Source organism: Cryptotermes secundus, unplaced genomic scaffold, assembly GCF_002891405.2.
Source record: "Cryptotermes secundus unplaced genomic scaffold, Csec_1.0 scaffold247, whole genome shotgun sequence".
Taxonomy (NCBI): Eukaryota; Metazoa; Arthropoda; class Insecta; order Blattodea; family Kalotermitidae; genus Cryptotermes; species Cryptotermes secundus.
This window is the reverse complement of record NW_019740656.1, coordinates 3,277,112-3,299,898: the sequence shown is the minus strand read 5'-3', so window position 1 is coordinate 3,299,898 and position 22,787 is coordinate 3,277,112. Positions and strand designations below refer to the sequence as shown.

The following is a 22,787-nucleotide window of genomic DNA, read 5'->3' as shown; positions in this document are numbered from 1 at the left end:
GGAGCTTCATAACTTGTTCTCTTCTCCAAGTATAATTAGAATGATCAAGTCAAGGACAATGAGATGGGCAGGGCATGCAGCATGCATTTGAGACAAGGAATGCATATAGGAAATTGGTGGGGAAACCAGAAAGAAAGAGACAACTAGGAAGACCCAGATGTAGGTGGGAGCATAACATTAAAATGGAACTCAGAGAAAGAGAGAGAGAGCATGGGATGATATGGACCAGACTGATCTGCCTCAGGATTGGGTCTGGTGGCAGACTCCTGTGAACACAATAATGAACCTTCAGGTACCATAAAACGTTGGGAAATTCTTGAGTAACTGAGTGACTGGTGGCTTTTGAAGAAGGGCTGAACTCCAAGGACTTAATTCGTTAGTTATTTAATTGAAATTTAGAGAAACAGTCCCAGAGCCAGAACACTTTCCTTTATCGACTTATCTCAACCTCAGTGGATTAACACATACAGCATTCACAGCTGGAGGCAACAAAGAAGCAGAAATAGCAACGCCCACAAGAGATGCCGTGTTGTCTCCTAGAATGGCGATGGCGACTGCGGCTCCTGAAGGAAGAGCAACTAGCAAACCGACCCATAAGGATCGAAGCTGACCTCTGTAAGCAATCAAGAAAAACAACTGTATCTGCCTGAAAGCAATCTGGAACCTAGTGAAGACAAGGTAAATGTTAAAATGAAACAGCCCCATAATACCACTGAAATGAGTACCAGGAATTAAATAAATACTTTTCCTGGGGACTAAAGCATGGCTGGCGCGCAAGGCTGACAACCTTACCGCCATCTTTGAGTTGATTGTCTAGATAATTTGGGACCCTCAACGTCTCACAACCCTATGAGCTTTCACGGCCTGTTACAGGGATAGCTTTACTTTTTTACTTTTTTTTTTACTGTATCCTACTGATAGGTCAGTTAATAATACAATAGAAAAGTCTGACAGTTCCCACTGCTTTCCACAGATAACACTTCACTGACTATCACAGACAACAGTCCCTGAGATACGGATTGAAATCGTGATTTCAGTGAGCATGGACACCATGCAAGTCAGCAGAAAGCAAAATGCAGTCTCTTTACTGCTTCCTGTTGGCTTGGTTTACTCTTTACTCCTGAAGACGGAGGTAGTGTGTCCCTCTGAGTCATCAGATTATATGTTTCACATGTCAGAAAACATAATTCTTTCAAAACACATTTTTGTTTTTACCTGGCTATCATCTCATCAGTTGGCCATCCACCATTACACCAGTGTTCACTGGCTAAACCAGCTGCCAGTCCAAAGATGAAACCGACCACAAGACACACAAGCAAACCGAACAGTTCGTTCAGAACACCCATTTTCTGAAGTTGCCTGTCTTCAATCACAGTGCCAAATGTTCCAGCCATGATGGGTCCCTGTAACAAACAAATGGGTATCTTACATTCTAATTTCAAAGCTCTTCAGAAGATTTAAAACCTGATGAATCAATCTTTATATATGTGCCCATATGAATTTTGTCTCAAAGCTGTAAGAAAGGTAGCATTTTCCTTGTGCTTAACTAATTAAGGACTAAAACATGAAGGCATATAGAGGAGTGGATGTATAGAGCCACATATTCTTGATCTCAGCATTAGTTGGAGGTGAGTTGTCAGCTTCATGCCCTGGCTGCTTTACCCCCAGAAAAAGAGCCCCAGTAACCACTGGATGGATAGGAAGTTGGATAGGTCACAGAACCATTCTCGACAACATGGAGAAGACAAGAACACCGACCCTACTTGGATTTGAATACCAACCCCTCAGCCGTCCAGTCTGTAGCCAGTCATTATACCGACTGCTGTAAAGAGTGCTTTTTGTGGAGAAAAAAATCAAATACTTCATTATCTGCATAGGATTTTAGGTTCTTACAGCAATGTTTACAAAGAATTCTATCTTCTGGGATATGACACTATGTAGTCCAGTCAACTGACGTTTCAGAGGAACATGTCGACTTCATTTGCAGGGTTGAAGAAAGAGCCACGCAAGAAACCAGCATGAATCAGATAACAAGCAAAGGACTACAATGAACTACACAGCATTACATCCCAACCATCCAGCCTGAAGCCCATCACACCACGAACTGAGTTATGCTGGTTCTCATGTTAAAAATGGAGGTATCAACCCACAGAAATGTTCTGCTCACATTTAAAATATAAAAACATTTTTTTACAAATTGTAAACAATGTTAAGAATCCAGAGATTCACTTAATGGGGGGTGGAGTCCAACTGGGTCCACTTGGCACGGCAGACACTGATTGGCCTATTGTAGCCTGCCCTGGGTGATGATGTTGATGGAGAATTTGGTGGAATGAAGATTGGCAGGGGAAACCGAAGTACTTGGAGAAAACCCGCCCCAGCGCCACTTTGTCCACCACAAATACCACTTGACCAGATCCAGGATTGAACCCGGGAAATCAGGGAATCCATAGATAATAATAATTCAAATTTGTTTGTGTCCACTACTTCTAAAAGAAAAGTCTTCTAAAAGTATCTTAAATCTGGATAAAACATTGCACAATCTAAACTAAGATGGGAAGAGACATGCTAGTTGCTACATTATATCTGGCTATGTCATGCATATATACATTTTGATTTCTTTAACAAATTCTTTCTTTAAAATATATGCATTTTTTCCTGAAGCCACTGTTGTTTTTTATTCTGTGCTTTATATAATTTCAATATTTATCCCCAAATCTTATGAACTGTGACTACTATGGTCATGTTTTATAATTTTCATAAGGGCAAAATTCCATAATCTTAACTTCTGTAACATGATGAAGTAATGTATTTAGGACAATAATTACCATGAGCGGTGAGATCAGCATACTGGCCACCAAAACGATGGTGCTATTTTCTGCAAGTCCCAATGCAGCCACAATTCTACAAGGAGTAAAGAAATGTTACGAACATTTTCCAATAGGAAATATTTTGGAGGATTCTATAAGAAATATTGCTGTTATTAGTACAAAAGTAAAATGTCTGGTTACTAGTTAAGTTAAGCAACTAAAGGTAACAATCGGACCATGATATGAGCTTACCCTGCAGTAACAAGGAGAGCAAGAAAATCAAAGGTCAAGCTTGCATCTGCTCTCACACCTTCCACCACTTGCGCGACTGTTAGTCTGGATCGTACTGACATTACAAACTTATCCCATGATGAGGGTTTAGCAGACTTCTGTTTGCATCTGTAATAAATTAGTAACAATTATTAAAATATTTCATGGCGTTTTTATAAAAAAAACAACACAAAAGCTGTCATAAGATTAATGGTATAATTCAATGAAATATGCACGGTAAACGAATGACCCTCAATCCTGAGACTGCAAAGCCCCACCACAGACCCACCTGCTAAAGACACGAAGTCCACTGTAGGTAAATGCAGCATCACAGGAAAATCCACAACATTTCCCCCAAATGACCTTGAAAACTTCTTTTTTTCCTAAATATTGGTACGTCACACTTGACGCCAGCTACTGAAGGAAATGCTGAATTGGTTAATGAACAGATATCTTCAGCAGTGGCAATTTTAATGCAGCTACTTCAAGCTCTAACAATTCACTCATTGCATGTATATGTAAACAAACTGAAATATCTGTTCTACACATCATGACTGTATCCATTCTTTGACATAATTGTCTTCTTTCGAGTTTCCAAATTTTATGTGGGGTCTGCCTCAGTGGTCTAGTGGTAGCATGCTCACCACTGGACCCAAACCCAGCCAAAAGCAATAAAAGTCCATAGCACAACTTCCTTCAAAACGGAAATAAATATTGTATATTTATGACATGTAAAGGAATCTTTCACTCATGATAAAAGACGAGTGAATGCAATTTCAATCACTCACACGACTCTCTACTCTGCTCCTAGATGCTGCTGCTATTGTGTAACTTTGGAGACCTCTGATGGACAAGGGTGGGAAGAACTTGAAATCGCCCAACCCAACTGGATTTTGCAACTGGATAACATAACTTACACAAGTGGTATCTGAATAGAAAATGAGTTATAAATATGGCAACCAGTTAAGGTTCAAAGCACAAACGACTTCACCATCAGAGTGTGACACTGGAAACCACCTTCATGTGTGTCATTCAATAATAAAGCATCTCCAACTATTTCTGTCTTCCTCATTTCCCATTTATAATCTTCCTTTAATCTGCATGACATCTTTCATATCCTTTCTTAGCACGAGGGCCACCAGTCACATGTATCTAGTGTCAAAGTTAAGCATGCATGACAATATGTATATTGTATAACCACTCATCCATATATCTTGATGGTGTGGCACTTCATTAAGCATGAGAATAACTTTATATACGTTTTTAATTCAACACAGTATCTTCTAGAGAAGAAGACAAAATTTCATATGTAAATAATGCCAACTTACTCATCAATTTGTTCCACACTTGGACATTCTTCAATCATTGATTCCTGTTTTCCCTGATAGTACAATGTGCAAGGTAGGACACTGAAACAAAGATGTGTTTTTTCATATTAATTATTTGCAACACCTAATCCAGCATAACACAGCAAAATTAAGTGGTCTTTTCTGCTTGTAACATATTTACATTTAGGGTATGAAGTGTGTTGAAATTAATTGGGCTGACATTAGGGCATTAAATGATGTGTCAAACACTTCAGCAAAACAACAGAACATCTCTATAGTACCAGCTCATAAATACCAGAACTGTACTTTATTCTAGAATTGGGCTGGGGTTGTTGTCCTGCTATTTACCAAGAGAAATAGTCACCATAGCAACAGAGTTTCAACGATGGAAAAGTATAAATGTCAGCATTTTTTAAAACACATTTTTCCACATGTATGAAGAAAAATGTTTATACTTTGCATATTGAAGGTGTCAAATCTGAGCTTTGAGACCAGTTACACTTAGGTTTCTTATGGTTTTCCAGTCTCTTCAGGCAAATGCCAGGATAGTACACTGAACTGGGTCACAGCTGCTACTTTCTACATCCTTTTCAACTCATTAATCATTGCATATCGAACCGTTTGACACTATGCTGTCTGGGCTACAGAAACTGTCTCTAAATAAATTAGGAATAAATAACAAAATAACAATAACAAGCCACAGCTATATTAATTAATAAATGTGTGCTGTTGTCACATTGTGTTTTAAAAGACAGATTGATATGAATGTTGTAAAATGTATCAGAAGGATCCATCATTCAACAGGAAAAAACATTTATGTATTTGATTCATTAAGCAGATGCAGGAAGGAATTTCACAGTGCCTTGAAAATCATAAATCTGGTTAATTTGGTATTTATGTAGCATCTATGTGGCTTTAGTCTGCAAGAAAACTATACCGACCAAGTGACCGCCGTTTGTCGGCGAAGTTAGCAACAAACGAAAAAAAAATGATATTCAGCAGCTCTTTATTATTTAACGGTGTAATCGCTGTCGGATTGTTATTTAAACGAAGGAGTTACATAATTCACATAAAAGCAGAAACGTCTTAAGAAAGCAGATGAAGATTTAATCTGAAAGAAAAAAATAATTAGGTCTTCTAATTTTTATTATTGCAGATGGAATTTATAGCAGTCATTCTTTGGCTAACACCAATGAACAGTGTCACCATCTTATCAACAGAAATCCAAATACCTACCTTGAAGGATTCCATTAGCATAAAAGGATTTGTCTGAGTAGCAGTAACAGAGCACTGGAGAAAGTGTCCTGCCTAATCTCCATACACTGTTGTGATAACAATCTAATTTCCAGTGGTTTTCTTTATGATTGCATGAGTCGGAGAAATATCTGTGTGTAACCTATCAGGAACAGTGTGCGTCTCATCTGGTTGGTCACAATTAAATGTACAACTTTTCCATTCTAAAAAAATGACCGCAATGATGAGTTAAAACAAGCAATAGAGTATGAATGTCTGGTCTCCATGCCCCTTTCTTATTCAAATGAAACATAACCAAGAACACTACAATATGATTCTTCAGCACAGTGGAACCTCAAATGGAACATGGCGAAAGTCTTATCAGAATACACTGTAGTAAGTGCAATAAATCTGGCCGCGCCATAGCTCAAGCACTTAGTCGCTGGCTTCCCACCGCGGCGGCCTGGGTCTGGTCAAGTGGGATTTGTGGTGGACAAAGTGGCGCTGGGGCAGGTTTTCTCAGAGTACTTCGGTTTCCCCTTCCAATCTTCATTCCACCAATTGCTCCGCAATCACCCTCACCTATCATCTGGGGCTGGTACAATAGGCCAGAAGTGGCCGCAGTACAAGGGACTTAGTCCCACCGCACTAGCATAATAAAAAGTACAATAAATACAGATTTATCAGCGGTAAATTACCTGACCACAGAATTGAGTCTGACACCTATTCCTGATTCGTCTAGATGTCTAAGTATTTCCTCACAACAGTCACCAGAACCAACAGTAAAAAATACCTGAAATAAGAAATTTGATTTTACAATATATCTCATGCACATGTTATCACAATTTTTGTCCAAACAGTCTGCCATTTCATACATACCTGGTAATAATGACCACTTTCTCCAGAACACCAAACTGCATTCTCGATTTTAAACTTTTTAAGTACCATCTCCAGTACCTAGAAAACAAGCATGTACACAAATAAGAAATGGGGAAGCATGACACTGAGTTCCAAATTTGCCATACATGTAGTACGTTGCATTTCTCAGCACTCAAATTAAAGAAAATACAATAGATAAGTTATACAAATTTACTGCATCTTAATGTTGATTAGAACTCTCATATTCAGTCCTTTTCTAAGACTTAGCCTTACTGCCTGATAACAGGATTTTTCTAATCCCCTCAGTATTGTCAGGTACGGAGCCAAACCTTAACAGCACTTGTACTGAAAGAACGAAAAGCTCTGCTAGCTGGATCACTCAGGTACAATTGCACTAGTGCAACGACCAACAAAAGTTAAGCATCTGCTTCCCGTAATTAGTGTTTTGCTTTTTTTAATTTGTCTATCATCCAGTATTCTAAAAACTAGAGAACACAACGTTTTGGAAACTAGATCTGAGTTCATGCTCAGGTGAGAGGGGAGACACCAACTCTGTTGGGTCAACCAGTGATATAGGTTAGGTCTAAGGGATCTGACGAAGTAGATGTCTCCCATTCCCTCATCTGAGGAAGTAAAGAGATCCACTGTCCAAAATGTTGTGTTCTTTAGAATATTGGAAAATGGACATCCTCCAAAAACAGATTAATCTTCAGCATTAAGTTCTGTAATAGCGATGGAAAGTCTGTGAAGTAGAAACCTGAATTTATAAATATTCAGATAAACTTCACAATTCAAAGGACTCGCTCAGATAATTCTAAAAGTTTGAATCACAAGTTTAAGTATATTTGCATCCTTACTTCCTTGGCACTATTAAGACAAATTCAGGCATAACAATTTGTCAGGAACTGTCTCTTGAAGGTGCTCAACAAAAGAAAAATGTAACATCCATTTTATGATGTTAAGAGAGAGTGATGCAAGTAAATTATAAACTTACTTACTTACTTGCTTACTCATGGAGCTGAGCCCTTCTGGAGGAGCCGCCAATTCTGCAGCTACTCAAGAATTTCCCAGCATTTTATGGAACCCGAAGGTTTATTACCGTGTTCACAAGGGTCCCTATCCTGAGCCAGATCTATCTGATCCATACCATCCCATCCTATTTCTCTAAGATCCATTCTAATATTGCCCACCCAGTTACGTCTTGGTCCACTAAAAATTATTTAAGGTAAACTACCCCAACTGTTAATGCCAATAATTCATACTGAGTAAAACTAAGTGACTGACTAACTCTCCAACAGCCTCAACTTTCAACAGTATAAACACAGAAGTCCATGACTGGACACAATCCTGGGTCAGTTTCAACCACACCCCACTCTCACAACATATTTTCCTAACATCCACCTTAATGTTGTCCCCCATTTCCTTCTTATCTTCCAGAAGGTTTCTCCACCATATTCTTCCTGAAAAATCCTTGGCCCATGGTCCCTGAGATAATGATTATAAGTGTGGAAAATTTCTTCTGGTTACATGTTACAAATTTAGGAACTATAATAAATGAATGGCAGAACTAATCTTCTGTATAACGGAGCCAGTGCAATGTTGTGAAGCAAGTGATGTTTATGTTTAATTTACACGCAAAGACAGATTCGCTGACGCAGTATGCATTATGTCAGTCCTGTACTTCTGGATTACCATGACACAACGCGTTAACCATGTTACATAATTCTGTATTTACGATTCATTCAACAGACTGGTTTTGTTTATGAACAGATGAACCATCAAAATTATTCATTAGACCTTTCATTCTGCCACAGAAACCATTCCAGATAAGAATGTTTAACACAAGTCATGACGTACGCAGAAATGCGTTCCGTATTGAAAACCATCTTTCCAAATACTGACATACTGAATCTGCCACTCCTACATGGTGACTGCAAAGAGCACAATCTTATGGGTTTTAGTACCATGTAGTTTGGTAGAAATCCAGAAATATTACAAAGGAACATATCACCGCCATCTTCAGCATCAAACAGTAAGTGAAGAAAGATACCAGAAATAAGCAGGCAGCAAGCAGGTGGTATTTGTGTGTGCTTATAGCTGGTTTCTTGCCTGGCTTACTCTTTGACCCCAATCGTGGAGGCAATATGCTACAACCCAGATTGTAATCATCATTTTAGTTATAAATTAAAGTAATATTAAATATATTGTCTCTTGAAATTAGTCTTAAGATTTCATTAAAAGATACTTCTTTCTCTATTAGGCCAATAGGTAGTAGCTTCTTTTGGAAGTTACGACTGTAAAATTTTCATAGTATAGTGATTTTATATGGCTCCCAGTAACAGAAAAAACCACCATCAAACAATCTTCACACACTATAATCCAGTTAACATAACCTTACGACTTCTTTCTCCACCTTTAAAAGTGTTGCTTTCAAAGAGACTTCCCCACCAGAACTCTATAATTTCTTCCTGTTTCACTGAACTGACTGAAACAACAATAATTACAATGATATGACTGGATGAGTTACTGGTTTTGTAGTCAACGTGTCAGAGCTACTGAAATATAGATTAATACTGTATTCTCAAGAGACTGCCTTGGACAGAAGTTTGATGCAAGCATCAAATCATTACATATAGATTGCCTGCAAACACTAGCATAAATATAACTAAGTAACTAACTAACTAACGTAACTTTTTTATAAAAGGTCCAATGGAATCATTCACTCACTCCATGTAGCAGAGTTCTTCCTGAGAATCTAGTAGATGCTCAGCCACTTAAGAAATTCCCAGCATCTTATGGAACCAGAAGGTCCATTACTATATTCACAAGAACCAACTACTGTTCATTATCCTGAGGCAGAAAAATCCAGTCCACAACTTCCCATTCTATTTCTTTAAGATCCATTTTAATATTATCAACCAATCAATACCTGTGTTTTCTTACTGGTCTCTTTCCTTCTGGTTTTCCTACCACAGCTTTTTATATAGCTGTCTTTGATGCATACTATGCCCTGCCCATCTCACCGTAATGGGACTCCAAAGAAATCAGCTTACACAATGTAGCACGTAGACCAGTCGCTAGGCAACGACAGCGAAATAAGCAAATATACAACAGCCGTTGCTAGGTAACGACTCCGCAAACAAAGCATGTTTCCATGGCAACATGAGACTACAGCAATAATGGAACAGATGTTTTCTACGAGGTCCGTGCCAAGAAGTTATAAGCAGGATCAGCTGAGCACGGAACTGTTATGCCTATGGCTGCGCTACTCTTGGATATTGAAACAGCCTTTCATACAACACGGTACCTTGGCTTGCCATACAAATTATCTAAATAAAAATTTTTGATCAGTCTGATCAAGTATATTGGCTATGTATTTTCTCAGAAAATTCAGAGTCTCGGTCCTGACTGTCCTGCTTACAATCTATCAGAACGGACAGCACGGACGGCACAGAAAAACACCGCTCCTCCATTGCTGTATTCAATTGTTGCCGTGGGAGCACCTTTTTTTTCTGCGAAGCTGTTACAAAATAAAGGCTGTTGTGTATTTTCTTATATCGCGGTCACTGTCCAGCAAAGTGTATACATGCCACAATAGAAATGATGCGCCCAAACACCTATTGTCTATCTAGGTCTCTTTCCTGATGGCAGCTATAGAAGCCAAGGCCTTCAGAACATTTATTCTACTCCCTACTCACGAAGTGAGCGTGTAAGTGCCAACATTAAATATCCCTCCATGAAGCAGTTGCTAGATCAGTAATGACTTGTGTCTGTCCCGCCTGAGAATTGTCGGCAGACACCTACCTCTTAAACTTTCAGCGCCTGCAAAACAAGGTTCTCCGAAATAATGGAAACTTTGCTAGGTGTACACCCATCCGCGATTTGAATTCGGCTTTAGACCTTCCGTAAACATGCGATTATAAAAAAAATTTGAGCACGTGGATACCACAAATGACCGATATTTATACATCTCGTTCTAATTACGTACTGCGAAAACTTCGTACTGATGTATCTGTTAAGGAGTTACTGAAAGTCACAGAAGATTACGCTAATGTTCAAGCGAAGTCCTTGTAGTTCCACAGAGTTTCACAGATGGCAGGACTTGTGCAGAGAAACCCGTTGTTCTTAGAGCGCGCTACTTTTCTTAAACAAAGCAATTTGTTATCAGGGCCGGCATGAAAGCACAGCCAAACTAAGTGGCATTCGGGAGCAACACTTTTTACAGCTCCTCTTGTTTCGACTTTCTGTTACATGTAAATTAATTTTTAGAGTACATTTATTTGTACCATCACCACCGACAGTAATCTAAACAAGTTGCAAATATGACTGAACAGCATTGTTGTCTAATTCTGTTATCCTATGCCGACAACAATACCGCGACTGCTGTGACCGGACGAGGCCATATATTTATCGCTGTCTCCTTGACTTTCTCATATATATCTATATGACGACAGCAAAGGCGGTTTTCGTAACAGTGTTTGGGAATTTTGTGTCAGTTATGACAACGTTTTGAGAAAGTTGTTTGTTTTAGTTCGGAAAATACAGAATTTCTTGTCGTCTAGACCAGCGTTCAGGCTTCAGCCGACCCTGTCTGTAATCGCTATTCAGCTGATTCGCGTATTTACACATCGTGGCAGGGAAAAGATCGAATATCGATTAAGAGATACTGTCCAGTTTACAAATAAGTGATGAGAGAGGACATGTCAAACTTCTGTTGTACTCGAAGCGATTATATTATAAATTACGCCGAAGACAGTGGGAGTGATAGTGGCACAAGTGAAGGTAAGCCAGAACACATTCCAGTAAATAGTGACTGCCCACTTCGGCTCTGGCTCATAACAAGGCACTGCTTGGTGTCAAACACTGACCTTCATCCATCGCTTTATATTACTGAGTACTTCTTCAGAGCATGAGTCAGCAAAATCATTTTTATTGACTTTATTTGTTTAAATATATATTTAAGCTATAAGCCGGAAAGTTGAGGGTTTGATTCCCGATGAGATCATTGGATATTTCAATTTGACCTAACCCTTCTAGCCGCGCTATTGCCCTGGGGTCGACTCAGCCTCTAACAGAAACGAATACCAGGAATCTTCCTGGGGGAAGGGCGGCCGGCGCGTAAGGCTGACTTCCTCAGCGCCATCTGTGAGCCGATTGTGTAGAAAATGTGGGAGCCTCGACGTTTCAGAACCCTATGGGCCTCCGCTGCCTGTTACAGGGATAGCTTTACTTTTTAGCTAGAGTAACCAGGAAAAGTAAAAGGTAAAATGTAAGTACAAAAGTGGCAAAGAAAAAGAAAATGTTGAACCAGTGTTTATTCCCTTGAGCGCCCGGCCATGAAGACGTATGGGGTGTGGAGGTATGGCTTCATTACTGTTGACCTCAGGACTAGATGGAGGTGAATGGCCAGCTTCACGCTTGGGTCACTTTACCTTCAGAGAAAGAGCTCCAAGTGCCCAAATAAGTAGGGGGTTGCGTGGGCCCCAGAGTCGGTCTGAACGACCGGAAATAAAGTAGATATCTTTTGTCCCTGCGAGAATCGAATCCCAGCCCAAAAAACGTTGCTACACCGACTGAGCTATCGAGGCTCCTACAGTATCCATGAGATAATATATATATATATTTTACTTTCTCATACATGCAATTTCTACGAGAAAATAATGTGAACATGAAAAAAATCCATCTCGAAGTTTCGACAGATTTATACATTTTCAGTCCCCCCCCCCCAAAGTGATTTTTGGAATTCCTCCTGTCTGTATGTAGCTATGTATGTATATGTGTGTACATGGGTCTCGCTACTAACTGAAAGGCAGGGCGGATTGTACTCACACAAATATGATTATACTGTAGTGTGTAGAGCCGTTACCATGCAGCGACCGCGAGATAAACAGATATACAAAAGATATTTCTAGGCAACGGCTCGGTAAACACATTCCCGTAGCAATAGACACAGAATCACCATCATACATGTGACAATATAACAGACAGCCTTCCAAAATCACATTTTCTTAATCATGGCTACTGAAGGCATGCAAAGGCACCAAAATCTGGAGATAAATTTTTTCGCCGTCGCAGTACTACCTCATGTATAGCCTACATATATGAGAAAGAATAAAGTGGGGCAGGGGGGTGCTTTTCATTCAGACACAGCGCAGCGGAGCAAACATTTTGTTTAAAAAGAACTCTACTTTTCACGTGGGAAAGATATAAGCGTAGAGAAATGCCCGCTGTGCATCCAAACAAACCTCCCACAAGTAAAAAAAAGTACACGTAACTTTATTCCTGTAACAGGCCGTGAAGGCCAATAGGATTGAGAGATGCTGAAGATCCCACATTATCTAGACAATCGGCTCACAAATTGCGGTGAGGTCGTCAGCCTTACGCGCCGGCCGGGCTTTACTCCCCAGGAAAATTATTTAATTAATTCCTGGTACTCATTTCTGTTAGAGGCTGAGTCGACCCCAGGGCCATAGTGCGGCTGGAAGGATTAGGTCAATTGAAAAAATCCAATGACCTCATCGGAACCTGAACCCGCGACCTTCCGGCCTGTAGCATAGTGCCTTAACCAACTACGTACCGCGTGCCCCAAGCAAACCTACCACAATGAAATCATATCAGATTTTGGACTACAGTGATCACGTGTGAAAGGTCGACAGCATTGGCCACTACCGTATATTGCCCATTTCAAATTTTGGTATTTATATTTTTATGTTTCGTGTTTTAAATTTTGATTTTTCTTTAAAAAAAAGACAGAGGCAACCTATATCTGTAAATAATTTATAAATAACTATATATATTGTGGAATGTAGATATCATTGATAGACAACGCTGTTACTAGGCAACGGCCTGTAAACAGCAACAAACAAACGATGTTTTCTGTGCGATTGGTACTGAGATGTTAGAAGCAGCTGAGGTCAGGGATAATTTGGGAACTCAGAGGAAGGAGAACGTCCGCTATTTAAAGCCGCTACCGAGCAACGGCTAGCGAAGACGTGAACTGTAAAGTGTAGTCACGCGCTGTATCAAAGAGTCCAAGGAATCCAATCACCGATCCAAAACCCGTCTATACTCATTCTATCAAGTGACAATATATCCTCTTGAAAATTTAGGGACAGTAGTGATATTGTTTGATGAAATACGCCTTTTTGTTACGTTCTAATATGGAACTGAACAAAATTGCGAAGAATTACAACCAGAGAAGCAAAACGGTTGTCTTCCCTTGCGAGGAAACAGACTTGTCGAGAGTGCAACGAATTCCAGGGAGTAAGCAGTACAGTGAGACATATGCCGTTCTTGCTCTAGGAAATCTACTTTCAAAAATTCGAATCATGTAATCGCACAAGTTTCTGTTGGTAAATGGGGCACCTGTAAGTTAAAACTCATTCATCATGTCTTATCTTCTACTCTCAATCATTTATAATAATTGTTATGTTTGTTTTGTAATACAATTAATGGCTTACATAGAAAATTTCCACTTACAGACAAAATAATCTACTTGGGATAGGCATAAGAATGAATAAATGGTGGGGTTATCTGTAAGAACTCTAGAGAAAGATAGCAATTGTTTAGTTTGAAGGTTGTGTACCCTTTCTCCCCCCTCCCCCACCCAAATTCCACTCCTTTTCTTTTTGAGTTCATTGCGTGCATTTTTCCCCTTGGCACTACAGCCCCAGTGGGCCTAGGCCTACCTCCATGAACTTCTCCGTTCACTTCGGTTTTTCTAGATCTTAGACATTCGGTAGGACCCCTTGGGCGGGTGATCAGCTCGTCGCCAGGCCTCTACCTGTACACAAACACGGAAAAACGCACACAAACATCCATACCCTGAGTGGGATTCGAACCCACGATCCCGGCTTCCGAGCGAGCGAACATAGTGCACGCCCATTGCGTGCATTACAAGGGTAAAATCGGTGTGTGTGGTGTTAGGGCTTAAATAACAGGTGATACTGCACCTTGTGTGTGTCGGGAATTATCACAAGACGTCAGCTTCTAGATCCCTAGATCTCTAGATCATACCGCGTCAAATAATAGGATAATAGATTAATCATGAAGTTAAAAGGATCTGGAAAGAATCCGTCAAGGTTTAATTTCATGGAGTTACTGAGAAGATTCACGAAAAATATCAGTTAGTATAAAGGATGTCTCGGCGGAGATTCGAACCAAGTGCCTTCTGAATATAAAGGTAGAAATTTACAGCTAGGCCAGTCGTTTCAGTTGTATCGTATGGATGTAGAAAGTGTTGCCGACGTTTCGGAGGTACATGCTGCCTCAATCTTTAGGGCTGAGAAAAGTAGATCGGTCAGGTTAGTTTCTGCTGGTCCTCGCCAGCACAGTTATCTTTGGTTCCGGATCCCTTGGCACCCATGACCATATTTTTCTGTCTCATGACTCTGGGAGCCGTGCAACTACTCAAATGAATTGGATGAATGAGTTCATGTATACAGCGTGTCCCAGGAGGAAAGGTCAATATTCCGGGAGGTCATAGTATAGGTCATTCTAAGCAAAAAAAAATTGTATATGTAATTCTGTCAAATACAGAACGGTTTCCGAGATAGAGCTATTCAACACGTCATATCCTCACACGAGTTGAAAAGTGCATTGATGTTGACGGTGGAATTTTCGAAAATGTACTGTATTAGGTAAACTGTACCAACTTTGTCACTTGTAACAATAAATACCGGCATTAGAAATAGTACGTAAGATCTCTATGAGCCTGGATAGTTTATTCGTTATAGCGACTGGCTACAGGCTGGACGACGGTGGGGTCGGAGTTCGAGCCCCGGTAGGGTCAAGAACTTTCTCTCCTTCAGGTCGTTTAGACCGGCTCTGGAACCCACCCACTCTCCTATCCAACGCGTACCGGGTGTTCTTTCCCCGGGGGTAAAGCGGCAGGGGCGTGAAGCTGACCACACACCTCCAACTAGTGCCGAGGTCAAGAAAATGTGGATCTATATATCCACTCCCCCATACGCCTTCATGGCATAGTGTTTAATTACTTATCTTGGGGACAACTTTACCTTTTTTCTTTCACGTTAAGATCTCTTTCTTATCAGCACTTTTGGTGCTGTACAGTGAAGTAACTATGGCAACCGTTCGCAATAGGGCATATGTACATGTACACTCTTTTGCTTAGAACTACCGATACTGACCTTCCCGCCTGGGACACTCTGTATTGGTTTCGGACAAACAGATGCACGGGGAGCAAGGGTTGATGTACGGTCCGGGGTGATAGGGTTACCAGATATAGAAATTTACCAAGAACCGCCATTTTAAGGGCTACCGAATCCAAGTTAACTTACACATCGGTGACCAGCTCCCAAATTACATGGGCCATGACCTATAAAATGACACTATGAATCTTCTGTTCTTTAATAACCCCGTATCTCAAGTGCAGACACTTGATTCAAGATAACATAAACTTCAAAGTACACAGTCTGCATACCACGTGTCATATATTTCTGATCCATATCAGAAAATCGGAAATTAATTTTTCACTTCACTATCAGCCTGCTGAACAGCAAATGTATTTTCTAATTTCGTTTCTGTTCCTACTTTCTTAAATACATAGTACAAGAAAATATTTTTATTGTGGCCAAAATCGATTTAAAAGTTTTTACCGATTTTCACGTTTTCAAAGTCACTGAATACGAAAAAAAAAAAAGATTCTCTAATTTCGTCTGTCTCTCTGTATTGTGGTGCACAGACCCGTTTCTGAGCTACGGCTCGGTAAACACGTTCCCGCGGCAACGGTTAAGCATACAACGGAGGAAGCGGGAGTGTTGCCTACGCGGTCCGCGCCGAGGAGTTATAAAGAAGAGAAATGGGGCAACGAGCTCAGTTGATTTTTTTTTTTTTTTTTTTTAGACTCCCATATTTATTATGCAATCTGAGTTAATACATTTAGCATAATGATGTGACAAGGAAAGAAAAAGAACGTGTAGAATACCGCTCATTAGCGGTGCTCCTTGTGCAGTAGATAAAGTCTGGTATGATTTGTGGGAGAATACTTACAAACTAGGGACTTAAGATCTAAATAATAATACTACATTATACAAGAAATCTGTTTGGGAGATCATGTGGAAGATGTCTTCTCAGTCTGCGGAGAGGCGGGGGTGCAGAGAGTTGAGACACTTCTTGGTTAATGTGCATGTTGAGCCGTGATCTGTATTTCGAACTTAGTCGACTGATTTCTTCTTGAACTGTAGGTATTTGTAGATCGTGTCTGATGATGGCATTGGGGACATACCAAGGGGCGTCCGTTAGCAGACGCAGAGCTTTAGACTGAAATCGCTCAAAGATGGCAATGTTGGTGTTCGAAGCAGAGCCCCATAGTTGAATGCCATATGTCCACACAGGTTTGATGATGATTTTGTAAATGAGGAGCTTGTTGTTTAGAGTTAGTTTAGATCTTCGTCCAAGTAGCCAGTGTAGTTTGGTGAGTAGGATGCCCAGATGTTTTCGTTTGTTGAAGATATGTTTTTTCCACGTGAGGCGGCGGTCAAGATGGAATCCAAGGTACTTGACTTCAGTTGTTTGGGGGAGAGGCTCATTGCCGAGGTAGACAGGAGGGCACGTAGCTTTGCGGTTGGAAAATGTGACGTGATAGGATTTAGTTTCATTTGCTTTTAGTCGCCAAAGTGAGAGCCAGCTTTCTATGGAATTGAGATTGTTTTGAAGTTTGAGGGATGCAGTGACTGGATTAGGGTCGGAGGCTAATATAGCTGTGTCATCAGCAAAGGTGGCAGTAGTTGTGTAGGGGGAAGTTGGGAGGTCATTGGTGTAGAGGAGATAAAGGAGGGGGCCTAGCACACTACCTTGGGGAACTCCTGCATGGATAGGAGAGAGATTGGAAAATTCGTCAGTTGATATTTGGCATGCAATTCTATACTGGAATCTTGAAGGAAGGACTTGAATGCGGGAAACTGAAAAATCTCCACTGTTAACATCCGTTACCAGGAAACGGCTGTTGAAGACAGTGCAGGCTGGAGAAGACTTAGCGTGCGGTAAGTTGTAAAGTGTGGAAATCAGCAATGGAGATATAATTACTTGTAGTTCCGAGTCGTGTGTATAAGTGCTCAATAAATCCATTCACCAATCCAAACCCCGTCTATAGTCACGCACCTAAAATATGACAGTATGCATGAGCGGATGTGCACTTTGCTATGGCCTGAACGAGTTATACAGTGTTTAAGAGCCAAATCATCTTGGGATCGATGCTTAATAAACATGAACATTCTAGCTCCAAAAATAGGGGCACCTCAGGCAGGACCCAAAAAGAAAACGGTTCGAACAATTCCGATTAAATGTCACTGATTTGTGGAAAACGTGTTCCTAAACAAAACTGCATGGGAGGTATCTTCAGAAACGTTACGCTGCACAAACCCAGAATGCTAATTGTCTTAAAAACGACTTGACCAATACTGTTTCTATTTTAACGATCTAATGAGGTATTATGCTACAAGTCGGATGTTCGAGGGCTCGATTCCAGATGAGATCACTACATTTTTCAACTGAACTAATCCTTCCAGCCGCACTATGGCCCTGGGGTCGATTCAGCCTCTAAAACAAATAAGTACCAGGAATCTTCCTGGGGGTAAAGGGCGGTCGGTTGGTGCGTAAGGCTGACAACCTCACCGCCAGCTGTGAGTCTACTGTCTAGAACATGTAAGAGCCTCGACCTCTCACAACCCTATGGGCCTCCACGGCCTACTACAGGGATAGCTTTACTTTATGGAGGCAATGCGCCCAGCATATACGAGAAAGTATGTATAAAGACTTTCTGGGATTTCCGTTTCTCAGTAACCTACTAGACCAGGATATTCTGTAATACACGTGGTTGTCCGCTGTGCTTAATTCTTTCCCGTTTTTGACAGGAATTTTCTGGAAGATCAGCATTATATGAACAAAAACTCCACGGCCTTTAGTCCGCAAGCGAACTATACCAACCGAGCGACCGCCGCTTGTCGGCGAAGTTAGTGCCAACTTTAGCGGATAGAGGGTGTCGCGTGGTCAGGGCAACGGATATCCACGGCCGTTAATCTCGGTTTTCTAGACCGGAGCCACTACTTCTCAGAAAATCTGGTAGCGACGGGAATCGAACCCGGGACCTCTGGATCTGTAGCCAGGAACTCTGACCACTAGACCACAGAGGCGGTCAGCATTATATGAACAGATCATTTTCCTTTAGTTTCTGAGTTATCCTTTATGTCTCCGAGTGAAAGAATTTCCGCTTATTAAATAAGAGAAATTTATGCCACGGAAAATACTATGGTCCTCCAGGATGGGACGCCGTGTAGTCTGGTAGAAAGCCTTCAATTCTTCAGGGGAATATAATGTTGGAGAGACACGGAACGGACATGCGCAGTGGTAACGATTTATGCTCGTATTCAGAGGGTACTCGGTTCTAATCTTGGCCAGATCACCGGCTATCTTCACTGACATGTTTCGTGGTTTTCCTCAGCTCCTACAGACAGTAACTTCATTAGGCCATGGCCGCTTCTTTCCCAACCCTTTCTAAATCATCTAACATCCTAAGCTTGACTGTCTAGGCGGGTTCCATAATAGGAGGGAATTTCTTGGCGGTTGAAAATTGTTAACTATTCATGGAAGGCACTGTAAAGTGTAACTGGTTTACTTATAGTAGGAGGCATTTCTTCTGACTGGTCAAATTCTTACCATCACCTCCTATGACTGACGTATGTGGCTACCCCTACCCCTTGCTGGCCATTTTCTGCACGCAGAGTCTCGGGGAGGGGGCTGAAGGGCCATGACCTTTACTTGCCATAAGAAATTGCCCCGGTTTGGAGCTGCCGAATATGATGTGATAGGAAGGTTCTCTTACGCGTGGGAAATGTAGCAGTTAAAACCAACGTACGAAATGACAACTGTCAATTTAATAACATTTGTTTATGTTCGCGTCCTTTTGTTTTGGCAGGTTAGTTAACAACTTTCTCAGTAGCCAGACTATACAGTGTCCCAGGAGGAAAGGTCAATATTCTGGGAGGTCATAGTATATAAGTGTACACGTACATGTGTCCTATTGCGAACGGTTTCCGAGATAGGGCTATTTCACTGTACAGTTCCAAAATTGTTCATAAGAAACAGATATTACGTACTATTTCTAATACCGGTATTTATTGTTCAAGTGATAAAGTTGGTTCAGTTTACCTGGTGTAATACATTTTCAAATATTCCACCATATAGCAATGTTGTTAAATAATTCACACAAAAAGACGGCTTTAAAATACAGAAAGCGTGTCTAGCGCACATTCACATCGCGTCATGCCGCACCAAATTTGCGGCAGGATTCATGTTTTGCTTACGTTTCATGCACGGAATAAATTACAACAAAAAATAAATGGTAAAGGTAAAGTGTCCCTGAGTTGAAGCCATGTGGGAGAGTGCTTCACCGTTCTTGACCCCGGCACAAGACGGGAGGTGAGTGGTCAGCTTCACGCCCCGGACCGCTTAATCCCCCGATATCCCTTGCATAAGGGGCTGGGTGGGCTCCAGAGGCGGTCTGGAGGCCATAGTGAGAAAAAAAAAATCGAAAAAGGAAACATAAACTAACCTAACTCATGTGGGGTTAACTAACCCGATCAGTCACCGAATTCAGACTACTGAAGAAACACAGAAGTTGTGTTGATATAACAGCAAAATTATCTTAGCGTTGATTTTTGGACTTTGTACATCATTCGATACTCCAGCGTCGTAAACGCGACTTAATATTATCAGGGCCCTTTAGAAGTGATTTATAAATATGCTAACCCTTTAAAGTAGTAATTTGGTTACTGTGCGTAAACATTAGAAAACTCTGCATTACTCGTATGTACACTGTATTTACGTTCCCAGAACAAACTGCTATATTTCCATAAACAACAATAAGAGTCTGATCATTCTAAAGGTGAATCTATTGTTTTCTGTGGGATACGGACTGAGTTTTCTGCCCACAGAGTGTATCTGTGTGTTCCGTATGGTTCTCACAATAAACAGCGACTGTTTCCCTAAACAGCATTAACCGGTTGGGCTTTGTAGCGGAGACGTAATGTGTTTCCTGTGAGGTACGGACTGAGTTTTCTGCCCACAGAGTGTATCTGTATGTTCCGTATGGTTCTCACAATAAACAGCGACTGTTTCCCTAAACAGCATTAACCGGTTGGGCTCTGTAGCGGGGACGTAATGCGTTTCCTGTGAGGTACGGACTGAGTTTTCTGCCCACAGAGTGTATCTGTATGTTCCGTATGGTTCTCACAATAAACAGCGGCTGTTTCTCTAAACGGCATTAACCGGTTGGGCTCTGTAGCGGGGATGTAATGTGTTTCGTGTGAGGTACGGACTGAGTTTTCTGCCCACAGAGTGTATCTGTGTGTTCCGTATGGTTCTCACAATAAACAGCGACTGTTTCCCGAAACAGCATTAACCGGTTGGGCTTTGTAGCAGAGACGTAATGCGTTTCCTGTGAGGTATAGACTGAATATTGAAGTATTATTTAGAGAAATTACAGAGTTGATTGATGCTCAACAAAAATATGCACACAACAAATCTGTAGAAACATTTATGTAAAATTTTCTTAAATTAAAGCAACAACCAGATAGGACCTAATGTTAGGGTTCGCGTATTTAATGCCGGACTGCTGGCTAGAAGTCAGTTTGCATCCGGAAGGTCCTGCGATGTGCCAACTAGATCAAGGTTTTCCGTGGTTCTCTTCCATCCTAGAGCAAATGCTGAGTTGGTACCCAAATTCCAAGTTGCACTGTATGCCTCACAAGCAGTCCTCCCATTGGTAACGTCAAAATTTCGCCCTAATATGGCCCTCAGAACATTAGCTAAAATGTTACTATAATGCACCTCTTCCAGCGTCATAAAAAAAGAAAAACCGATCATATGCTCTACCTATACCAGAAGGACAAGCGGGCAGTGCCTGAGAACCTTCAAACCGAAAATAAAAACAAAAATTCTTACCTCCCCCTAATGTAGTGTGTCTCACTACCAGCCCCCTCTACAGACTAGAAGTGTTGGCTGGTAAGTGTACAGATATTTTGCATTTAGGTCACAAGCATCTTACGTATTAACAAAGCATAATAATAATAATCTATAAGAACATTAAGATAAAAATGACCATTAGAACAGATTAATTAACAACATTTTCATAATATTATTACTGGCTTATTAAATTGTATCGAATAATCATACATTTTAAACGAGACTCCAAAAAGCACATGTTAAAGAGATAAATTTGTTCATGTGTTTATTTAATTAAGCACCACGCCATAAAGACGTTTGGGGGAATAGAGGTATAGCTCCACCATTCTTGATCTCGGCACTAGATTAGAACAGATTAATTAATAATCTTTTCTGAATATTATTACTGGATTATTAAATTTTATCGAATAACTATTAATTTTAAACCCGACTCCAAAGAAACGCATTATGACATACTGATACTATTGTGCCAGCTTACCTTTTCCATTGGCATCACACTTTCACGTTTTTCCTTCGCCCTTTCAGATGCATTCTTCTTCGTAACAACTTTGGTTAACTCTTCATTACTTCTAGATTCTTCAATTTTTATTGCAACCTCACTTGACCCGTCGCTTCTACTGTCTGTTCGTGTATTATTCGTAACATTTCTGTCCAGAGCAGTGTCACTGTTTAATGTTGCCCTTGAATCCTTTGGTGTTTTAGATACATAAGAAACGCTTGTATCATCTGTCTCATACAGACTGTCTGATGCTGAAATTGTTTTTCTCAAACTATGTAACGATTCTGATTTTCTATCTGAAAATTCTTGAATGAAGTCTTCATTTAAAGTATTTGAAGAAATATTTTTCCCTTGCGAGCTTTCGTTCAGATTAACTTCCTGTTTGCTTGTGGGTATACATACAATGAACAGAAGACCAGCCATAATGTAACCTCAAGCCAAGCACTGCCGTCGAATATACTGTCACCTTGTCCGCCGTGTACTATAAGCTTTGCAAGCAATCCTTTTGCACTATATTCAGGAACTTATCGTAACTCCCAGAGATGGCAGCACGGTAGCGATTTTGCGCAAGCACAGCTGTGAACTTCGTGCTACACGGTATTGTCAGTACCGGTTTTCATAAGAAGTCTTCATCAAAATAATCTCTGATTTCCAAATGTCTGTATAATTAAAACAATTGGAGATCGAATTTAGACCTATTTTCAAACGTTACAATCACCGGATTATGTAGCGTCTTGAAAATCGACTGTAATATTAAAGTAAAACTTGTTCCCCTTTGTCAAAAAC

The 22,787-nt window shown here is 40.6% G+C and overlaps 1 protein-coding gene across 1 annotated transcript in view; it reads right to left on the bottom strand.

The window, feature by feature from the left end:
- The window catches only part of LOC111872439, a 35,759-nt gene extending 13,265 nt beyond the window's left edge, over positions 1-22,494 (bottom strand). The window contains 8 exon segments of the mRNA XM_023866367.2: positions 469-613; positions 1,216-1,403; positions 2,829-2,904; positions 3,063-3,209; positions 4,409-4,489; positions 6,340-6,434; positions 6,521-6,598; positions 21,981-22,494. Coding sequence (XP_023722135.1) covers positions 469-613; positions 1,216-1,403; positions 2,829-2,904; positions 3,063-3,209; positions 4,409-4,489; positions 6,340-6,434; positions 6,521-6,598; positions 21,981-22,424 — 1,254 coding nt within the window. The 5' untranslated portion in view covers positions 22,425-22,494.
- Positions 22,495-22,787: the final 293 nt, after the last annotated feature.